The 20,628-nt window shown below is 42.4% G+C and overlaps 2 protein-coding genes across 3 annotated transcripts in view; both read right to left on the bottom strand.

The window, feature by feature from the left end:
- The window catches only part of Alpha-man-iib (alpha-Mannosidase class II b), a 123,174-nt gene extending 112,794 nt beyond the window's left edge, over window positions 1–10,380 (bottom strand). The window contains exon 1 of the mRNA XM_070669032.1: window positions 9,543–10,380. The gene's annotated coding sequence lies outside the window, so the exon portion shown is untranslated. The remainder of the gene's footprint in view (window positions 1–9,542) is intronic.
- Window positions 10,381–16,502: 6,122 nt separating this feature from the next.
- The window catches only part of LOC139109822 (aquaporin-like), a 10,317-nt gene continuing 6,191 nt past the window's right edge, over window positions 16,503–20,628 (bottom strand). Inside the window, exons 2-5 of one of the 2 annotated variants that reach the window (XM_070669182.1) lie at window positions 20,304–20,491; window positions 20,070–20,213; window positions 19,389–19,847; window positions 16,503–17,910 (exon numbers count right to left, since the gene is read on the bottom strand). In XM_070669182.1, the coding sequence (XP_070525283.1) occupies window positions 17,902–17,910; window positions 19,389–19,847; window positions 20,070–20,213; window positions 20,304–20,491 (800 nt within the window). In that variant the 3' untranslated portion in view covers window positions 16,503–17,901. Of the gene's footprint in view, window positions 17,914–19,388; window positions 19,848–20,069; window positions 20,214–20,303; window positions 20,492–20,628 lie in introns of both variants that reach the window. The other variant, XM_070669181.1, reaches the window with a different exon arrangement.

Genomic DNA, 20,628 nt, shown 5'->3' with positions numbered 1-20,628 from the left:
GAATTATTCGGATATTTTCCTAGTTATATCTCTCACGCGCGCTTGAACCTGTTAACTTTGTAAATCACGTTACGCTTTTGTAATGAAGACAATTCCTGAGGTTGAGCGGAAAATATGGTCCTAACTAACGGGAAACAGTGGACGTTCGGGATTCAACTATTTTCGACATGCCCTATCGCGACTTAGGCTACTACTTTCAAAGTTCAGATCACCGTGCGGTTCGGTAAACCCGGGGCACGAACGAATACAAGTTTTCCGGATCCCTTATAAAACTTGCCTTCCCGTTACGTTACGAGGATTCACGGCTAAACAAAGTCCGCTTCGGAAGTATGCCCTCTCGTCCGATATATGACGGACCGTCTCACAGCGATGCATAAAATCACGGGATACGCGAACGTGACACGGAATTAATCCACGGCGTTATGTTGCGCTTCTCGTAACTACGATGTACAGATCGCATAAAACATCGCGAGAAACAAGTCCATACAATGCGCGCTAAATATACACCCGCGAGACGCGAAATATTATAATGCAATTTATTGCTAATGACGATTCGTTCGTTAAAAAAAAAAAAAATAAATGAATAAATAATCTTCCTTGAGAAAATGTCGAGAGATCCACTAATTGAAAATAACGGTAACACAAAGATGTATTCTGCATCTATCTCGCTCTTTCTCTCGTTAATGAAATTTCTTCGGTGAACGATGAATATTCAACTGTCTGAGAAATTCCAATCGCTCCTTAAACGTACGCGGAAACGACTCAATAAAAACTAATTTCCTACGCCAACGCGGAAACGTGCGTCGGCGTACGTCACATCGGCCAGCTTGAACGCCGGAAAATCGATCAGCTTTTATTCTTTTTTTTTATCCTTCTTTTTTTTTCATTAAAATAAACGTATACATTTACACGCGCGTATTAAAACAGCTACTGGTGCGATACTTGCCGGTGACCCGATGTGCGCCGTTATTTTAGAAGTTTCCCTGTGAAAAAGTTTACAATATCTACCTTCGATGCAACGTTGCAATGAGAAAAGCTGAAATTAAGTTTCCCGAATCCAATTAATATATCGAAAACTGATTTCATATCTATTTAACCAAACATCGCCCGTAGCACACGTATGATATTCAACAGCGTGTAGCTTTGAACGTTATTGGATATATAAATACATTTATTTAAAAAAAAAAAACTAAAAAAAAAGGAAAAGAAGAAAACTTTTAAAACCTTTATAAAATTAATTACAATTTAAATCAAACGTTGCAAATTTATTTTTATCGCGCGCGCATCGTAAATAAAAGCCGGGCTAAATGTACCGCATTAACGTTTATATATTTTTTTTTTCTCGTGGTAAAACAATTTTTCTTTTCAAATTGTTTTTAGCAATTATGGTCTTAATAATCTTTCACGATGTATAGCCGTCGTAGTTAATTTTTATTTGAATTAAATGACGATTTTCTCTCTCTTTCTTTCTCTCGCCCTCGATTCGCGACGAAAAATTTACCGTGGCCGCGGTCAAAGAGAGGCGCAGGCCCTCGCTGCGGGCACCAACGGTTGACTTCCTGCGTTCGATTCACGCCTCACGGGCAAACGCATGTCGCGTACGAATTTGCATGCGTACACACACGTACGCGAAGGGCGCGGCGGGGCGGTGCATGGGTACGCGAGGGAGAATAAATGTATTTACTCAAGGGCACACGGGTACATGGACTCTCGCGAGTACATAGAGCACGATAGAGGGAGGCGAGACAGAACGCGGGGAGCCGGGGACAAGGGAGGCCGAGAGACAGGGCGAACGAGCATAGGCCGAAGGCCGAGGAGTGCCATCCGATATATTGCATTACAGGGCGTCTATCGATTCACTGGAAGCTATCAGCTTTCGTTGCTAGGCGATATCTCGATGATATCTGCGCGAAAGCGAGACAGGGGAGATAGAGGACGTGAGAGAGAGAAAGAGAGAGAGGAGATCTTTCCGCAGTCTTCGGTACATCTTTCTCTTCGTCTTTCAAAGGCTACGCGAGCCGCAGCACTGTATCTAGGGATTTCGAGCAATTTTTATCTCCCGCGAGAGTTTCTTAATGAAAAAAAAGAAAAAAGAGAAAGAAAAAATACTCGACACTAGGATGTAGATCATGATTACGGAACAGCATTAAAACTGGCTTTTTTCTTTTTAAACGCCGGGTAATATTTAAACGGAAATGTTTTATTTTATATATTCGTATAAGTTTGTTGGCGAGAACTGTGAAATGTAAAACGGTGTTCTTTAAGAAAAACGTAAGAGTAAATAACGCGCGCGAAGCTTAGCTTTATAACGTCTAGTATTTAAAATTAAAAAAAAAATAAAAAAAAACGCATTTTAATCCTCGTCTGAGTCTTATCGTTTTTCGATATGACATGACTACATAGAAATTTTAGTATCGCGGATCGGATCGTAAGTCGATTTAATACCACGTCTAACGTGTGCCATGAATCATATGCAAAGATATAAACGTTTGCTGTAACGAGCGTAGAAACATTAATCTGCCAGGTTCCTGGTGATATACGCGTTGGTCAGGTATTTTCAAACAAAATCGATAGTTGCACGAATGCTATTCGTGTCACGCTTCGAAAACAGAAAATCTCCCTTTGCGATTAAGACTTATTATAAATATGATAACAGATGTAAAATCTTTTTGTATATTTAAAAACTGTTATATCACACTCTAAATCACGCAGAGTAAAATAGAAAAAAAAAGTAAAAAAACATTGTAATTTTCAAGTAAAATTCTTCATAAAATAATATTTCATAAAATTTCATAAAATTCAAAAGTAATGAGAATATTTGCACGGGATTAATTCAATACTTATCGTGCATTAAATAAATTCGGCTTGTATCCGTTAATTTTTGGCGAATGTCGTTTCGACATGCGGGGAAAAAAAAAATAACAGTATTTTTACAATCAGATTTAGTATCACGAACCAAATTATCATAACCAGTAAAAAGAATTTTACCGCAATAGTAGGAGCTGTATATTTGTGTGTCCGTACGTACGTATATTCGCGCACGTACGTGTATACGTTGTCGCACGTAAAAACTTTCATAAATACATTCGTAAAACATTCGGTTCTATATGTTTCCACACACTCGCCAATAAACCACGCGAACATTTCCAAATAAACCAATACAAATATCGTCGAATGCAGACATGTAAATATGCATATAATCATCAGTTCAAATCCTTTTCAACCATTTATGTCATTGCGTTAATACGTTTATGAAACGACCGATTTAAGCGCACCAATCGCCAATTACAAAAAAAATTATTTTATAAAAACCAAACGATTAAAAAACAATGATATTTTGTATTTTATTCCCTATCAAAAAAGAGATTTTCAAATAGATTTAGTCTTTAAACTGATTGGAGATTACCATTCTGTCGAAAAATAATATTCAAATACGGGAATTTCACATCTTGAATTAAAAACACAAAACAATAATTATTCAACGTTTAAATAAGGATATAAATTTTCTTATCTCCTTTTTTTTTAATCATTACTATTATTCTTGTAGCTGAAACTTCTTTTTGCGATGCGACGTCGATGTATTAAAAATAAAACAATTGTCACCTCTCATAATTCTCGGTCTTAACGTTCAGAGCAGCGCGAAAAAACTTTCTGCACTATTTCTAAGTCTCTTCGTATAAAAACAGCTGCGATATGTGACTTGGCAACTGCGAACGCGACCTGTTCGTTAAATGCACTCTTATTCGCGTTCTTCCTCCGGCTCTCTGGTTTTCGTTTTTGCTCATAAGTAGGAAAGAAACAAAGAAATAAGCGAATTAGTGCTAGGTGGCACGTTGTCGCCGCGGTCATGCGAATGTCGAGGTCGCGAAACCGAGTATGAATTCAATTCGACGCACGTGTATGATGCACGTAATTATCTATTCCCGCATGCATTGACGTGGGTTTCAAGATACAAGAATGAGTCTGCTAGTCGGATAGAGAAAGTTATGCAATCCTCACATCGTCATCAATCGCCGAGGATTAGAATTGTTAATTCTACTTTTTTCTTTTTTTTCTTCTTTTTTTTTTAGAAGAAACCACTCGCTTAAAGTTTTGTTATTTCACGATACAAATAAAACTTGTTTTGCAGCAACACGGTTCGCATTCGCTAAATGCTAATACCGCAATATTTGCAATGAATTGCAACGTGCGATAGCCATATATTATTATCAAAAAACATCGACAAGCGACTCTACCGTTCAAGGTTCGTCGATTAAAAAAAAAAAATATTATAAATAAAAAAAAAAAAATTGGTTTTACGGAGTATTTTCAATGCTGCGCCACGTGAACTAAACGGTATGAAACGGACTTGTGATTCAGAAAACGAGATCGCGGAACGAGTTTGTGAGCATAATCATAAAATTATCAATTTGCTTCGTCACTTTCGCGCGAGAACCTCGAGATCTCAAGTGCACATGTGTAATTTAGCTGCAAAACGTTTCCTTCGTCTCTCTTCCAAACTCGGCCTACATATGTCACGCTAGTTTTAGTTTCCATCGACGCACAACCGCATGCGATCATCGCTAATTGGATGAATGATTAATACACCGTAAACTTTTGTCACGCTCCGTTCTCTGTCGTTCTATTTTACTCTTTCCCTCTCTTTCTTGCTTCTTTCTTTATTCGTTTTCATCCTTTTTTTTTTATGACTTCTACATCCGTTAACTCTCTTTTCGTCTGTTCGTTTTCTTTCCCGCCCACCAATTTCTGAAAACCAGTTCTGAACGCGTATATATGTGCGTACGTTAGCGACCACGTGTAACGGATTCAAAACAAACGTCTCAGTTCCGTAGAGACCTCATTCTCTCGAAGTCTCCTTTTAAAAATGAAAGAATCGCTTTTGCAGGAAAAAAGAACTTGATGCTTAAGCAAAAAAAAAAATAAAATAAAATAAAATAAAATTAATTTTCGTGGGAATAAAAAAAAGAATATGCTTATTAATTAATTAATTTATTTTTTTCAATAAGCATCGAAGTACAAATCCACTTTTATACAAGTAAAAAAATTATTAGTTAGAATTATCGTTAATTTATTAGCATTTTATGACAACCGAGTTAAATGCGAGTAATCGATCTTTTTTCGTTAATTAAGCACAGCTATCGCCAGACGCGTGACACTATCGCAAATACGTTAAAAAATGTGCTGCTGCGCGAGTTGTGGTGCTAGCATTTTTAGAGGATCCGACCTGTCGAGGTGAGATAACTCAACCGCGAAGAAACAGATAGTACTCGAATGTCACACCGGATTCCGACACGTCTACGTAACAGCGTGCGAGATATGTGCCGGAAACAGGTATCGACAGAATATGTAGGTGCATCGTCCGAATATATGCAGCGAAATATGCGACAGCGCGGAAACTTTCATAAGGAGAATGGAGAAATTCGAAGAATTCATCGAATACAGAGGAGATATATCGGAAGTAGCCCGCTTGTTGAACACTGAACGAGAAGTGAAGTGCGCTTTCAATTCCCTCATTCAGACCTTCCATTATCATAATTGAACATTTTCACCATTAAGCACTTTTACAATTAATACTTAAATTAAAACCTGATTAAATTCGAATTAACACGGGATTAAATGAAGACACCGTCCGCGCATACGACCTTGTAACCCCTTCAGCTTCTCGAAATCCCCTGAATTTTTTAACAATCGGAGGAAATTTGCCGCTTCTAGGACATTCTGCATAAAACAAAGGTGGAAAATGTTATTGGACTATTTCTTATTTTTCCTGACGGCGCCTCGCAAGCAACTAGCATTCGCGCCGTTGTGCAAATCGTTGCGAATAAAATTCCTCGCGCTTCCAATAAAATAAAAGTATTCATGGCGAGATATTTCGCGACACGATCTTTTCGCACGCGTCGCGAAAGTTAAACTGCTGAGTCGGACGCGCGAAAGAATCAAATGGTCCGGGAGCTGTATAAAGGAACAAGAAACTTGTCCCTGCTATTTCACTGGCTGGACGGGTAAAATTCCACTGGCTGCTGCTAATCCTCGGCAATACCTAAACGGGATTCTCGGATTTTGTCCAGAAGAAGGCTATGGCTTCGTTCGGCGGAAACAGACGCGAGATGGAAGGCTTTCAGTTATGTCACGATCGAGTAAAAGCAAAAATTGGTCTTGCTCTTCCGTTCGATTTTGTACACAAGACACGAGTTATTTATTGCATTAAAAAAAAATGTATTTACAACTGTAAAAAAAAAAAAAAAAATCTTAAAAAAAATAAGATTGCAAATTTATTGTTTAAAAAATATATTTCTTTTTGAAATTTAAGAAAAAGAATCAGAGCATTGATTAAGAGTGCAATTAACGAAATACGCAAAGCAATTTTTATTTAGTTGTGATATCTGACTACGCGTAGCGCTATCAATTTTATCAAGCTCGGCAATAAAAAAAAAATATCAGAGTGTCACGCCCACGCTGGGATGTAATTTTATCTCCATTGATTGTACAAAATGAGGAATAATATCTCGTGTAATGAATTAACCCGCGGATTTACTTCGTAAAACATTGCATCACAGGCTTCGATATGAAAACCGAGATAAATGCGCGTCGGTCGCGAAACGCGCATAATAACTCTTCCTGGGAAACAATTTCCCCGCGAAGATAATCTACGAAGATTCTCGCCACCAGTTAAACCGCGACTTTTCCGCTGAATGCATGAATCGTTTGAAATATATAAAACCGGCAAGGCGCTAACAAAGCGAGCCGGCACCGAGAAAAACAGAGTAAAAACCTGCAACGAGATCGGAGTCTTTTAAAATCGTCCCTCGCTTTAGCCGCTCGATATTACAGGCGTTCGCTTTCGTATGAGAGGATATGTCCGTTGAAGCCAGCACGTTTTTCCAAATGCGCATATTTTTGCATGTATTTCTGCGCTTAATAATGCTTACGTGAAAGGGCAGAGAAATAAGGGAACGTCAAAAAATGTCGGAAAATGTGAGTTATGAAACATTAAATTGCAATTGTGAATACGATTAAAGTGTTATCGCTGCAACTCGTGAAGAAAAAAAAAAAAGAAAAAAGAAAAAAAAGATTTTGCAAAGGAACAGCAGCTTATAAATTTATATCTCTCGCGCTTCTCGGGATTTTTCCATCACTCGCACTTGAAAATATGCTTTTCTTGCGTCTCTCGGGGGGAAAAAAAAAGAAAAATTAATAAAAGCAGTTAACAATTAATTGAACGAGCTCCGCGTTTTTTTCCACGCGCCGAGTATCGGTGTCAAACCGCGCGTATCGTTTCAACGACCGGTGTCTCACGTCCGTGAACGAAATCGGAGAAGAAACGGTCTAGGACCTTGAAACGGGACAGGTGATAAAGTGCCAGCTCGCTCTACTTTTCGACAAAGACACGCGACCATTACACGAAACGAGTAAACCCGGCCCGCGACGGCGAAACTTTTTAGCTGCAGCCGCGAAACAATAAAAGGAATTTATCGAACGGATCGATAAGTTTTCTTTCGTAACGCAACTTCTCGCGTAAACATTAAGCGGCGAACATGCGAGAAAGCAGAGAAAGCCGAACCGGATCGGAATGCTATTGCGAAAAACCCGAGCGATATTGAACTTGGTTTAATTTCCAAGCGAGCTACGAGCACCCTTAAGCGTCGCGATATCGCGCTAACGACGTGTCCTTTTAAAATTAATCGAACGTAATGGGTATCTGTTGGCGAGATGATTATCTGATTGCGTGACTGATGGAAATTTGTTCGGGCAAATCTCTTTGCGAACCGCGGCTCTCGGCTGCAATCGCTGTTACTAAATTAATAACGTCGTGTCTAAATTATTATCTAATCAGCCTAACTCGATGCCGTGCGGATTAACGCGCGAAATTTCGGCCCGCGGATCCTCGGCCGTTCCCGGGATTTTCGTTTCGCGCAAAGCTTAGCCAACCGCGGCTCTAGTTTAACGAGTTTGTCGATGCGGTTTATACATTTTTTATGAGGCGAGAGAAATAAAGTTCGTGGGGACGCGGCAATCAAAAGTAATCGCGGACAGACGCCGCCGGAGAGAAAGCGAGATTCTTATAGCAGATCCCTGAGACAAACCGGCGACTCGTGCATGAATTACGTACGTACACGTTATTGTTCTCGTTGCCGACACTCGTTTCGCACGAAACGCCGCCCGACTTTTTATAGCCCCGTTTGATTATATCGCGGAGGAACCGCGACAAAGAAAACCAACGATAACTTTATTCGACGTGCCGTCGTTTATTCGCAAAGTGAACCGTAATTTGAATGCAAACACCCGCATGTCGAAAGGCTCCCGATACTTCGTGGAAGTTTGAAATGCCGCACGGTGTTCGTAAAAAAAAAAAAATAAAATAAAATAATAATAAAATATATATAAAACTCGACTGAAACACATGCAAAGTGTCGCCTAATGTCGGAGCGCGTGCCGGGCTCGACAGAAAAAGGCTAATTGCCGTAATTGCGTATTCCGAAAGTAGTTTTGTTCGCCTTATTCGAAGAACGTGTGTATCGCGGTAACGAAAGAAAACGCCGGGAGAAAGAGGGAAAGGGATAGACAATTAGTTGTAATTGTTTGTAGCGCGAGCGGGGCAAGCGTAAATATTCCTCCGCACGTTTTCTCAAATAAATCAACGTTATTCAGCGACGGTAATTGTTCGCGCGTTATTTAATTAATGTATTTATAATATACATTCGCAACAATAATGCGATACACCTTGGAGTTTGTTTAATAAAATTCTTTAAAGCCTCGATTTTCGGAATAAATTATCCGATTGATTTTGCACAGGGACACACAATTAAGCAAATTACTTAAAATTACCGCGAATATTACCGATATTAATATTTAATATGGCAATTATCTGCGTATTACTATTAGAAATGACTATCTAATAGCTGGATATAATTACGAAATTAATACGCAATTGAATTTGGACGATGCGCATTAACATATAACGGCGTCATTTTCGCATTTGCAACTAACTTCAGCCACGATTATCTTTTTGTGTTGCATTACGAAATTACAATGCCAGAAATAACGTGAGTTACACGTGTAGCATACAATACAGATATTTCGAGAGTATCGCGAATTCGTTAGCGAAATTAGCTCACCGGGGAGCGAATCTACTTTTGTGCGGTCGAAACGGATCGAATCAAGTCCGTCAAAACATTCTCGAATCTCTTCACGTTTCGCAAATTTAAATTGACTTTTCTCGCTCGTTACGCGAGAATGTTAAAAGTAAAATCGTCAGCTTAAATATTTTTCCTCGATAATACTGTCGAAGTGGCAGAACTGTGCGAAAGTCGCGCTTTACTCGTCTTTTTTTTTTCTTTTTTACTGTATCAGAAAAATGTTTTTTAATTTGCAAATACAACCTAACCGCGAGTGGCCGATTATACGAAATCGGGCCGGGAGATAAATTCTATTTTCGGTGACTCGATTTGAATTTGAATTCGCAGCGCGTTTTCTTGCGATCTACAAGTATTTTTCATATCAAATACTGCATCATAGACTGGACACATGAATTTGCGGCTCACCGATCATTGTGGTGTGTTTCAGATTCCGGCTGCGGGTCCTCGAGACGTCCTTCCTTCGGCGGTCGCGGCGGGGGAGCTCGGGGTGCCCTCGACTCCGTGGTCCAGTCGCACAAGTGGCACTGCACTTTCAAACGGGGAATACGGCGGCTCCGTGAAGAGACACGCCGATGGATTCACTTTCCTTGACGCGCTCGCGCGGAAGCGGTGTACGCGAACGGAGTACGCGCGATCCGCGAGCGGAGCGGAGCGGAGTTCCTCGCAGAATGGCGTGTGTCGTTCAAAGTCAAGGGGGAACGGCGTCGAAATTCAAGCGCGTCACCTGACGGCGTCCCTCCCACGCCGCGATTGGCCGTCGCGTATTTTCTTTCTCTGTCTCGTCGTCCCGCGCGCCCCCCGCGTGCCGCGAGATGAATCGAGAGAACAAGACGAACGTAGGGGGGCCCCTTCTCCTCCTCAGCCTCCCCCGGAGCCGACGCCGGGCGCACGGATCGCGAACACGCGCTCTCGAGATCGCAGGAACGACACACGACTTACCTCGATGCACCCGCGAAGAAGACGGAAGGAGGCTAACTCGATCGGCGTGCGGATGCACTTCGCGCACTCGCGACACTTTCACCTTCTTGAATCCCAAGACGACTCCGACGCCTGGCCGGAAGTTCCACCGAGATCCTCGACGTCCATCGATGACTGTCCCTCCTCGCTCGGAGTACGCGCGACTCGCCGAACGTGACGGTCGAACGACGCGCTCGATTAAGTTCCACGAGAATCGGAGAGAAGATTCGCGTACGTAGCAAGCGGCGCGAACGTCGCGAGCGTCCTGACCGAAATGAAAACTGTCCCGAATACGAGCCTCCTCACGTGACTCGCCGCTGACCAATCGCGGCGGCCGGTACAGTCCAGTCAACGAAAGAAGATTCGAAAGCGCCGGACGTTGCCGCTCGAGTTCGTACGGGAGCACACCGCGTCGTCGTCAGCTGAGTCGTTTGTCCCTCGCAGTGACCGGATTATGCCTGCGTATCGCCCCCAGGACTCTCAGGCGCGAACAGCGCGCCCAGGTAACGCGTCGCGGTCGCGGGGGAAGCGGCGCCGGTGCTCTTCCGCGAGTAACGCGGCAAACGGCCGCGCCGGTGATCTTCCGCGAGGAAAGGAGCCGGGATATGGCGCCGGTGCACCCGCGAAGGGAGCGCGTCCGTCCGAGTCTCCCGCCGCGCGAGAAAACAACGCGATAGTGACGTCGTGGAGGAACGGGAGGTCGACGAGCGAGCGAGCGAGCGAGCGAGCAGCGCGGCCGCCTCCCGCGTCCTTCTCTCTCCGTTCAGCTTTACTCCCCTGTCTCTTTCTTCTTGCCCCCCACCCGCCCCCGCGCCCTCGGGCGTCCGCGCTACGATCGTGCCACGCGGAGCTCACGTCGGGCGCGTCTCGCGAGAATTCGTACGCCGTGGACGACGCGCCGCGAGAGGAAATAACGAGAGACATTGGCGCACACGGGACATCGTTCGACGCGACCTCCGCGATCCCTCGAAGGACTGTCATCCGGCCACGTTCGCTCGCCGCCCCCGCCATTGCCGGTCGCCGTACGTTGCGGGAGCGAGAGCGACATTGCGCGAGCGACGAGGAAGGAAGTAGCTGCCGTTGGCGTAGGGGAAGAGAGTGTGCGCGCGTGCGAAAGAGTGGGATCGAAGACCTTGGCTGCCGTTCCCCGAGAGTCGGCGCTCGGCGAGAGCGAGGAGGATGGAACGAGAATGGAACAACGCCACGGCCGTTTGGTGCAGGGTGGACGAGAGCGAGAGGGATGCTCGGCAGGATCGTAAGCAGCCACCGTGGACGCCACGACATCGCGTCGCCGTCGGCGCCGCCGCCGCTCCATCGGTAAGTACGTTTCTCCTTCATTATTGACTCGCATGCCGCGGATGCTTCTCTCTCTCGGCACGCATCGATCCGCTCGCCGCCGAGATATTTGAATTCCGAAATGATGATGCGTATCCTGGCGCTACACGCCGGGGCTTGAGGTCTTCTCCCGTTTCCTCTCGCAAAACGCGAGAGACTGCCTTCCAACGCGAGTTACGCCCCGCGATGCACTTTGAACTCTCGCACGCACTTTTCGCCGCGTAAATTTCATCGGCTCGGAAGATTTATGTACTTGCTCGCGAGTCTCTCTTTCAATCAGCCGGTCGGGATCTGTGCCAATATTTAATTTCCATTCGGCTTTTCTGAAAATACCCGCCGTTCATTCGGCCCTGTCCTCGGTAAGGTTAGCTCGCGTAGTCATGAAAAGGACGACCCGACGTCGAGGGACGAGGGGAGGACCGACCACCGAGTCGAACGACTGGTCGAGTTTGCGCACTGGACAACCGGAGTATAAACTTTTTCCGCGTTGCACGGGGAAGGAGGCGAGCCGATATATATACACCCGCAGCCTGCGGTAGGTCGGCCTTTAAAATTCGCCGCGATATGTCCTTGAGACGAAAGCCGGAATCAACGCCGCGCGCGGAGGCACTCTGCACGGTCACCGCTTTTCGTGGCGAGCGAGCACGCGATTAGTTTACGACGCTGACCCTCGCGATCTCTGCCCGTATCGATCCCACGTTAAACACCGGATTTCGTTTCTAATAGTAGGTCCCGAAAAGCGAAATTCGCGCGACGTTAAATCCCGCACGACCCAACGTGTCCGGGTTTTCGTAATTAATCGTTGACTTGAATAATTAAGGAATCGAAACGGCGGCGAGAACGAGAACGACCATCCGGGCCTTCGTCGTAATCGGCTCTTTGAAATTAAAATTCTGTAAATTTTGCACATAAATTATTATACTAATCCCCGTATTTCGTTAGAACGATAAATTTAAAAGAATTCAGGATAATATTCTGTTGAACGTCAGGTTCTATCTTCTGGGTGGTTAAGGATATTCTAGGAGGAAATTTATGCTTGATGATTTCTTTTTCTTTTTTTTTTAACGATATTAATTGCTAGGCGATAGAGATCGCACACGCGCGCGAACGCGCGCAATTCTCTTTTGCATGTACTTAAGGCGTATAAAATACGCTCACTCAATTATGAAATTGCATTACTTTAGAAAAGTAGAACAAGTAAACGGATTAAAGGCATGTAGTGCACGCGCAGCTCGAGGCTGTCTAGTTTTATACGCAAAGTTTACAAGCGCATCGATGCGTTTACTCGATCAAATACCTTCACGACCGTCCGTTATACACCTCCGTTGTATTATAAGAAATATTAACATTTTTTCAATAATGAAACTCGTCGCAAAACTACCGATTTTCAAGTATTCCATAAGTATTACTTAACACCGCTGAACATTATAACGTTTAATAAAATAAAATTAGGAGAAGAAATTCAAGTTTAAAAGCGCAAGATCGATTGTGCATAAAGTATTCTTCGCTACGTAATTTTGTAATAAATTATTCACAAACTCAAGAACTAGTGTTGAGATATTAAGTTTAAAACGTTTAAAAAAAATATATTTAAAAATACTTTTAAATTTATTTCAAGATTAATTAAATTTTTTAATATAGTTTTGAGTGCCGTTAGTACGAATTTTAATTTTATTGCGTTATTGAACAATAAATTTTGTTATTTCGCACGATACTGTCCACGTTTGCCTCTCGAAATAATTTTTTTTTTTTTTTTTTTTACTGCTAGTTTATTCTCTTATTTCTAAGCAGAACATTTCGTAATTTGAAAGAGTATGCACGATATATTTGAATTTAGGATGCAGGATGGTAACTCGCTCGAGAGTCCATATATCGTATAACACTTTGTAATGCACCGGTGGCGGTTCATTTGGATATTAGGCCACGGTAACGTGTATCTCGGGATACGAGACGTGAAACTTCGCCTACGGTTAATCGAATCAGCCAATTCTGCGACAGCTCGAAACGCCGAGCCACGCTTTAATTAGTGGCCCCAACCTCGACCGCTAATTCACTCGCATTTCGACCTTGAAGGACGCGACTCTCTGTCTTGCCATTAGCGCGTACGCGCCGCTCTCGCATCTCGACAATAAAATTTCCATTAAAAGTGAAATGTTCGCTTCTCCTACTTCGTCGAATACCGTCGCTTTTGATTACGGGACACGGACGTGGAAAGTGCGCGGCGAAACTTGGACGACGATGTAAAAATTTATTCGCTCTCGGCGTACTTATTTCGCCCTTATCTGGACGTCGACACGGCGGGATAAGTGCTGACGAAAGAAAAGAAGGCAAAAAATAAATAAGTGGAAAAAAAAGAAGTGGGTGGGCGAAGGAAAGGGCGCGCGCGGGGGTGGAAACGGGCGACGCGGGGGCACGAAAACGTAAAGGGAGCGGATGAAGGTGGAAACGAGGTAGACGAAGTTGGGGAAAACCCGGCGAGCATTAAGACCAGATTGAAAATTGAATTATTAACGAGCGACCTGCCGCCCGGCATGTAAATCATACGGAAATATTACTTTTCTTTACCGAGGGAAAAATGTGGCTCGGACGCGAGACATCATCCGGATGCAGTTTCGTTTGCGAGCAATCTTCTTCCTTTCTTTCTTTCGTTTCTTTAATCTTGAATTCCTTTATTATTTTTTTTTTTCTTTTTTTTTTCTTTCCTTCAGACTGCTCCTCCACATTGCTTAAGCGTTTCTTGTCTAATTTTACGCCATGTCACAAGTTATCGCTCCCACGAGACCCGCTCGCGCAAAATGCAGCGCACATTACGTATATTACGGGTGTTCGCCTTATTGTCATATTTAATTTGTCTTCTTCGTCGTCAATTTTCTGAACGATATTACAAGAAATAGAATATTTCGATGACGTTATATCAGCAACCGTCTTGAAATAAACTTTTTTTCTTTTTTTTCTTTTCAATTTTTATACGACCCGAGATTAAGATTTTGGCAGCAGAAAATTGTTTTTTTTTTTTTTTATAAAGTTAACTGCAACACTCTCCGTTGATTTATTTCTGAAATTTAATTTATTAACGCCTTTCGCATTTTATTGCTACGCTCAGTAAATAAACTGTCGGGCCATGTTGTCGCAAATAATCGTCCCGCGAAATAAACACCCTGTACATGCACTTCGTAGTTCCAGCCCGCTGTTTTATTCACTCCCCTGGACAGCTAATATACCGCGTTTAATTGAATACCAAATATTCCTCCATCAGCACGGCGCGATGTTTGTGTAGGGAGGCGCCGCCGATTCGCACAGACCGTAACTTCTTCCCCCCGATGCCTTCGGATAATTTTCGCGAAATTTCGCTAGCATTGTTAGAACGAAGCGAGAATGCCCTGGCACTGCTGCGACCCGCTTCCAATATCCGCGAGCGGCACTGACAGATGCGCCTGTACTGCAGCAAACCCCGACTGCGAGGCAGTCACGAACGGCTGGTGCGCCAGGCGACACGTTGCAAACGCAGAACGTGGTGAATAGGAGAGTTGGAAAGTTATTCGGGACGCGTTACCATTACCACCGGTAACACGCCTTTTTTGCGCCCAAATCAATTTCTTCCGATAGAATTTCGCGTTAGTACTTTTATTTTTTTACCCTTTTTTTTTCCTTTTTTTTTTTCCTTTTTTTTTTCCTTTTTTCTTTTTTAAACTGAGACATTTATCGCGACCTGGTACGAGTCCAGTTCCACCTCTTCAAAAAGAGACTGGAATTAGAAAAATTTAATTTAAAAAAAAGAAAGTCAACTTCTTTTTACTTTACATATTTATTCCCTTTTTGATAGATACTTTGATATGAACGAGTTGCGTCTTTGAAACGGATAAATGAGAGATAAAGAGTAATGTGTAACGCGCTTGCACACGTATGTCGCGCATCATATTTAGAGAGTCGGTTTTACTTGCTTATTAAGGTACATGAAATTACACGCCTGATAATAGCTTATTGTGATAAAAACAGATGGTGTAATATATTATACTGAGGGAAGAACAAAAGTACTGTGAACATTCCCCATTGTTGTTCCCATTTCCACGGCACACACGTTGCAATATGTCATAGTCAAAGCTCGGTATTAATGATCACGTACGTACTCGGAGACAATTACACGTGATTTGTTAGGGAACTATAATTTAAGCCGTACTACGAATGATACTACAAATATTTCGCCCGTACAAATGGTTCTGCAATCGATGGTCGATTAACGCGTGACGATTAAAGCGCACCGGGGATACCGCCGGTCTTTGTCATATTTTTCAGTCGTTTCGGATAAATTGATGAAGTGTTTGTATCCCACTGCGAAGCAGCGTAGATCGTGAAAACAGACTGCAAAATTCTGTCTACACAGACAGCCTCTGGCACAGAGAGGCATCAAAAAGTTATACTTTTTACGTACATCATTTTTTTTTTTTTTTTTTTTTTTTTGATGACACTCGTTCAATCCTTTTCAATCAGAACTGTTATTTTCGTTTATGCTTTTATTTATTGCGTCAGCGTATAACTCAATTAAAACGTACAATACGAAGATTATTAACGTTCTTTTATCAGCGCGTTATAACAAGATGCGTAGGAAATAAAATTGTGAATGTGTGATAGGGAAGACTCGCTTACAGGTAAAAAAAAAAAATTACAAAACGATAAAATAGGAAAAAAAAAAGAGCGCCCACATTATTTTCCACAAAAGGTACGTAGCAATTTTGCTCTGATGTTCGTTTCAGAAATGGATATATATATATATATATATATATTTTTTTTTTTTACGAACAGAGTTATCGAATATTTATTACAAGAGAGATATCATTTCCATCGAACAGATTAAAAAGTTAGTTTTCAAAGTTTCATTGTTAAAAATGGAAATTCTGCATTCAGCTTTCGAGCCGCCACTTCGGAAACTAAGTGCTGCGTTTCAATTCCCCCCCCCTTCCTCCCTGTGAGTCGGTAAATTGTTCTTCTTTTTCGCAATTGTGCGAGTAAATCATTCGTCGCAAGATCTGCGAGAAATAAAAGTAAGTCGGGAGGGACAAAAATAATTAATGAGACTCCGTCGTACTTATTCGTTTATTTGCGCGTGTTCTCGTGATAAAATACACAAATACTGAATTGTTAGCGCACGGAAACTGTCGTTCTGTCGAAAGCCACAGTATCCAGGAAAGAATCTTTTTCCCTCGGCGAGCGAAACGTTTTCCCCGCTGTGGCAATAGCTTTGGGCGAGTACACTATAGAAATAACGAACGTATATGTGGGTCTATATAATAAAAATAGGTTCGTAAAAAGTCATCGGTCGGCCTGTTCGCCGCCCCGGGGATCGACATTTCCGCTTCCGGCGAGCCAGACGACTAACAAACGCGACTACAAAACAGTCAGCTCTGCTTAATTGAGTGAATAACGTCGAAACAATTCGACAAGCGATATTGCATAAAAGTATTGTAACACGTAAATGGATTAAGCATAACTGTATTAAACCATTTGGAGACGGTACTAGTTAAAAAAAAAAAAAAAAAAAAAAAAAGAATAAAAATATGGCACATATTTAATTCATACATAATTTTATTGTCAAATTGAATATAAAGAGTTAAAATGTTAAATGCTTGTGCATCTAATATGACTAGGAGAAATTTTTTAAATTAATTTATTTATTATGCCACATTCCCATATCGAATCGCAGATATGACTTATCTCTAACTTATCTTATACGCATAACGAATATATGAAAAACGTACACGATACGCTCGCGTACGATTGATTCTTCTGGTATTTAGCATATCTATAATAATCGAATACATTACCCTACGCAAGTACGCTATATTACAGAGAGAGAGTGGCAAAAGAACGGCTTAACAGTGTTAATTTCATATTTCATATTAAATGACGTTTGTGCGATTGTGAGATTACCGGGTCAGATGCTGACACGTATCGCACAAGAGATCTCGTATCGGGATAATTATTATAACATTCGTAAATAAGTAGGCATGTGTCTCGCTGAACTCTCGAACGAATCCGATAAACGCGCATTCGAAGTTTAATTCCATTCAAATTTATACTGGATTGTCGAGCGTAACGATTTATAATGACGCGCCGTCTCTGGAGCTGACAATGAGAAACGGCGTGACTTGCGGTTCGTACGTACAAAGATATATGCGACGACTGGTGCATCAGCTCACCGTTGACGATCAGCGTACCGTTCGACAGTCGAATCGAGACGATTGTCTACCTCGTGTATCCCGGGGATTGTGAGTATATCCTGGATGAGCTTCGGAAGCTCCCGCGCGATCCTGGCCATCTGGATCCGCCATTGAATTCGCCCATGCATTCTAAAGCGCCTATCTTACTTATCCCACGAAATTCCGGATGGTTTCCCTCGCGCTGAGAAAGCGTCCGGCCGAATTTTGGCTTCTCTCCGCCGTCCGTCACTTTGGGTCGTTCGCGTTTCCCCAGGAAATTAGGACGACTGCTGAAACACGGAAGGCCAGTGGAATGTCAGTTTAATTTTCGGGGGGCGTTGTTTCGGATCGCGGCCGCTACCGCAAATCGAATTGCGGAAATATTCAGCGCGCGATGTCGCGGGAAAATGAGGATGTTTGAGGATCGCTAATAATCACGGGATCGACTGAATAACGGCTATTGACTGCGCCGCCATCGCTGCGGTTAATAAACAGCGGCTTGACAAATAATATTCATCGGGCATAATCTACCGTTGCTTTAATTAAAATGAATGGCAAGAGCTCTCCTTTGTCGCTCGAAAGTTTCAAATTAAAATTAAAGCACTTGTTTTCAGCTGTATATCAGTCGCAATAAAGTCTCATAAAATTAATTCAACCGAGATTGGAAAGCTCTCGCTTATGTATTGCGAGGCTCGAGGGAACGTTTTCACCGTGCGTTTCTCGGTTAAGGACGTAGCTACGAATAACGGCGCTAAGGTACAAGAGACGCAGAGTTACGCGCGGGGCCCGAAGATCATCTTAATATTCTCGCACCGTGCTCGTTATAACGCTCAAAGCACTTTTACGTTCCGCGCCGGGGCCGGGCTTTGTTCGAAAGGGCTTTTGAGACGACCGGGCGCAGATAAAATCGCAGTCCTCGATCGTGAAATAAGAAGATATGTAAGAATAAAATACAATATCGTCGGGGACGAACGGCTTCTTTCCTTATCCACTTTAGAGCTCGCGCATCGACGATCGGGTAAACCGACGACGTTAAATCCGGCTCTTCGGTAACGTCCCGTAAAACCAGTTTTACTGAACTTCCTTGCCCACCTAGCGATTTATCGTCGACCTTTATGGCCGGCCCTTACAAGATAATCCGCATCATGCGAAAAGTCTTGATGCATGGTGAACATGGCGTTTACATGATAAAGCAACGCGAGACTCGTTTCTCTCCTATTTTAAGGGCTCGTTTAAAGTCACATGAAAATGGCCGTTAATTTCGCCGAAACGTCGTTAACAAGAATTATCGCTGAAACGGGACAAGGTTTCGGTTACGCGCGAGACACGCAGCGTTTTGAGTCTTGGTTCAAGGAACGTAAAACGGGACTCCGTATCGATTAATTTATGGTACTTTAATTATATTTGAAAAATATATTACGGCGAAATTATGCTGATTTTGAAAATGAGCATTTTAAATAAATTATATTACGCGCAAGATACGTGCATTAGAGTCTGATAAATTAAATATATCACTATAATATACAATATAAAATAGTGAATAATGCATTGTATATCTTGAGATAATATTCAATGAAATATTCTTTTCGTATTCAAATTTCTCTTTCCATTTCAAAATAGTTTGTTATATTAATTTGAATATTACGCCTCTCTCCGCTTTTTCTTTTACGTTCTGCTAATTACGGGAGTCACGTGTTTTGTAGCTAATAGACAAGAAAATAAGTAATTCGTGGATCCCCCCAATTAACCGCTCGTTTCGTCTTACCTCTGTTTTGTGCGTCTCAACGCTGTTAAGGGCGACAGCTTCGGGTATGACTTCCTCCTCCTCAACCTTCTCAGACACACCGAAGATAGTTTTGTACATAAACGAGGAAATTAGGGCACCGCCGATCGGGCCAAACCAGTAAATCCAATGATGCGTCCACTGATTATTCCATAATGCGGGCGCGAACGATCTCGCGGGATTCATGCTGCAGCCGGTGTAAGGCCCGACCACAGTCGCCAACACGGCCACTGTACCACCGAACTTGATCGGCACCGAGTCCGAATTCTTTTCGTTCCTTATATCCCAGACTGAGCACACGACTATGGTTAAAACCGCGGTCGCGATACCCTCGATAACCAGTCCCTGAATCGCGGACAGATCGGCGTGCAGGTCGGTCACGCAAAACAGATGTGCCTGCTCGACTGTGCCCGCTGTCAGATGATGCCTCGGTATCACAATCTGTAAAATAATGAAAGCGATTATATTTTGTAAAAAAAATCTTTTCTTAAATGCAATTAAAATCACCGCGTTGTTGTTGGTTTTTTTTTCTGTGTCTTAATTAAATTAAATTTAATTATAATACTCGCGAAAAAAAATTTAGATTTTTTAAAATTCTATTTGGACGTAATTAATTGTAATTAATTTAGCGAAAGAATAATTGGATATTTTTTTTATACCGACCTTTAATATACCATAACCGAGAGTGGCACCCGCTATTTGCGATACGATGTAAATTAAAGCTTCGGGAATTGTTTTTTTCCCCAGAATGATAGAGCCTACAGTAACAGCTGGATTAATGTGAGCTTGACTGATGTGGCCGATACACTAAAAGTACAGAATCAAAGAGAATTTTTAATTACGCGTGGGTTGACTATTATTCCGAAATGTAGTTGCGTCACAGGTTAACCTACTGACCTGAATCACAACCATAACCGCTAAGCCAAATGTGAGCGTTATCTGTAGATGAGGAGGCGCGGTGCCGGCACCAGCGATGCAACCCATACATCCCAGAAATACTAGAATAGCTGTACCGAACAGCTCTGCCAATCCAGCGACCAGAGTGGTCTTCAACGTGCCTTCTCCTTGCACCCATTTCTTTAACCCTAAAATTATTGATTTTATATTATTTTATTTTATTTTTTTATTAAACCAATAATTATATAACGCTTTTTCGGTCTCACTGTAAAATTAAATATGAAATGCCACGAATAATAGATTTTATATAGAATTATTACGTATT

This window comes from Cardiocondyla obscurior, linkage group LG18 (genome assembly GCF_019399895.1).
Source record: "Cardiocondyla obscurior isolate alpha-2009 linkage group LG18, Cobs3.1, whole genome shotgun sequence".
In the NCBI taxonomy this organism is placed as follows: domain Eukaryota; kingdom Metazoa; phylum Arthropoda; class Insecta; order Hymenoptera; family Formicidae; genus Cardiocondyla; species Cardiocondyla obscurior.
This window is presented reverse-complemented; position numbering and strand designations above follow the sequence as displayed.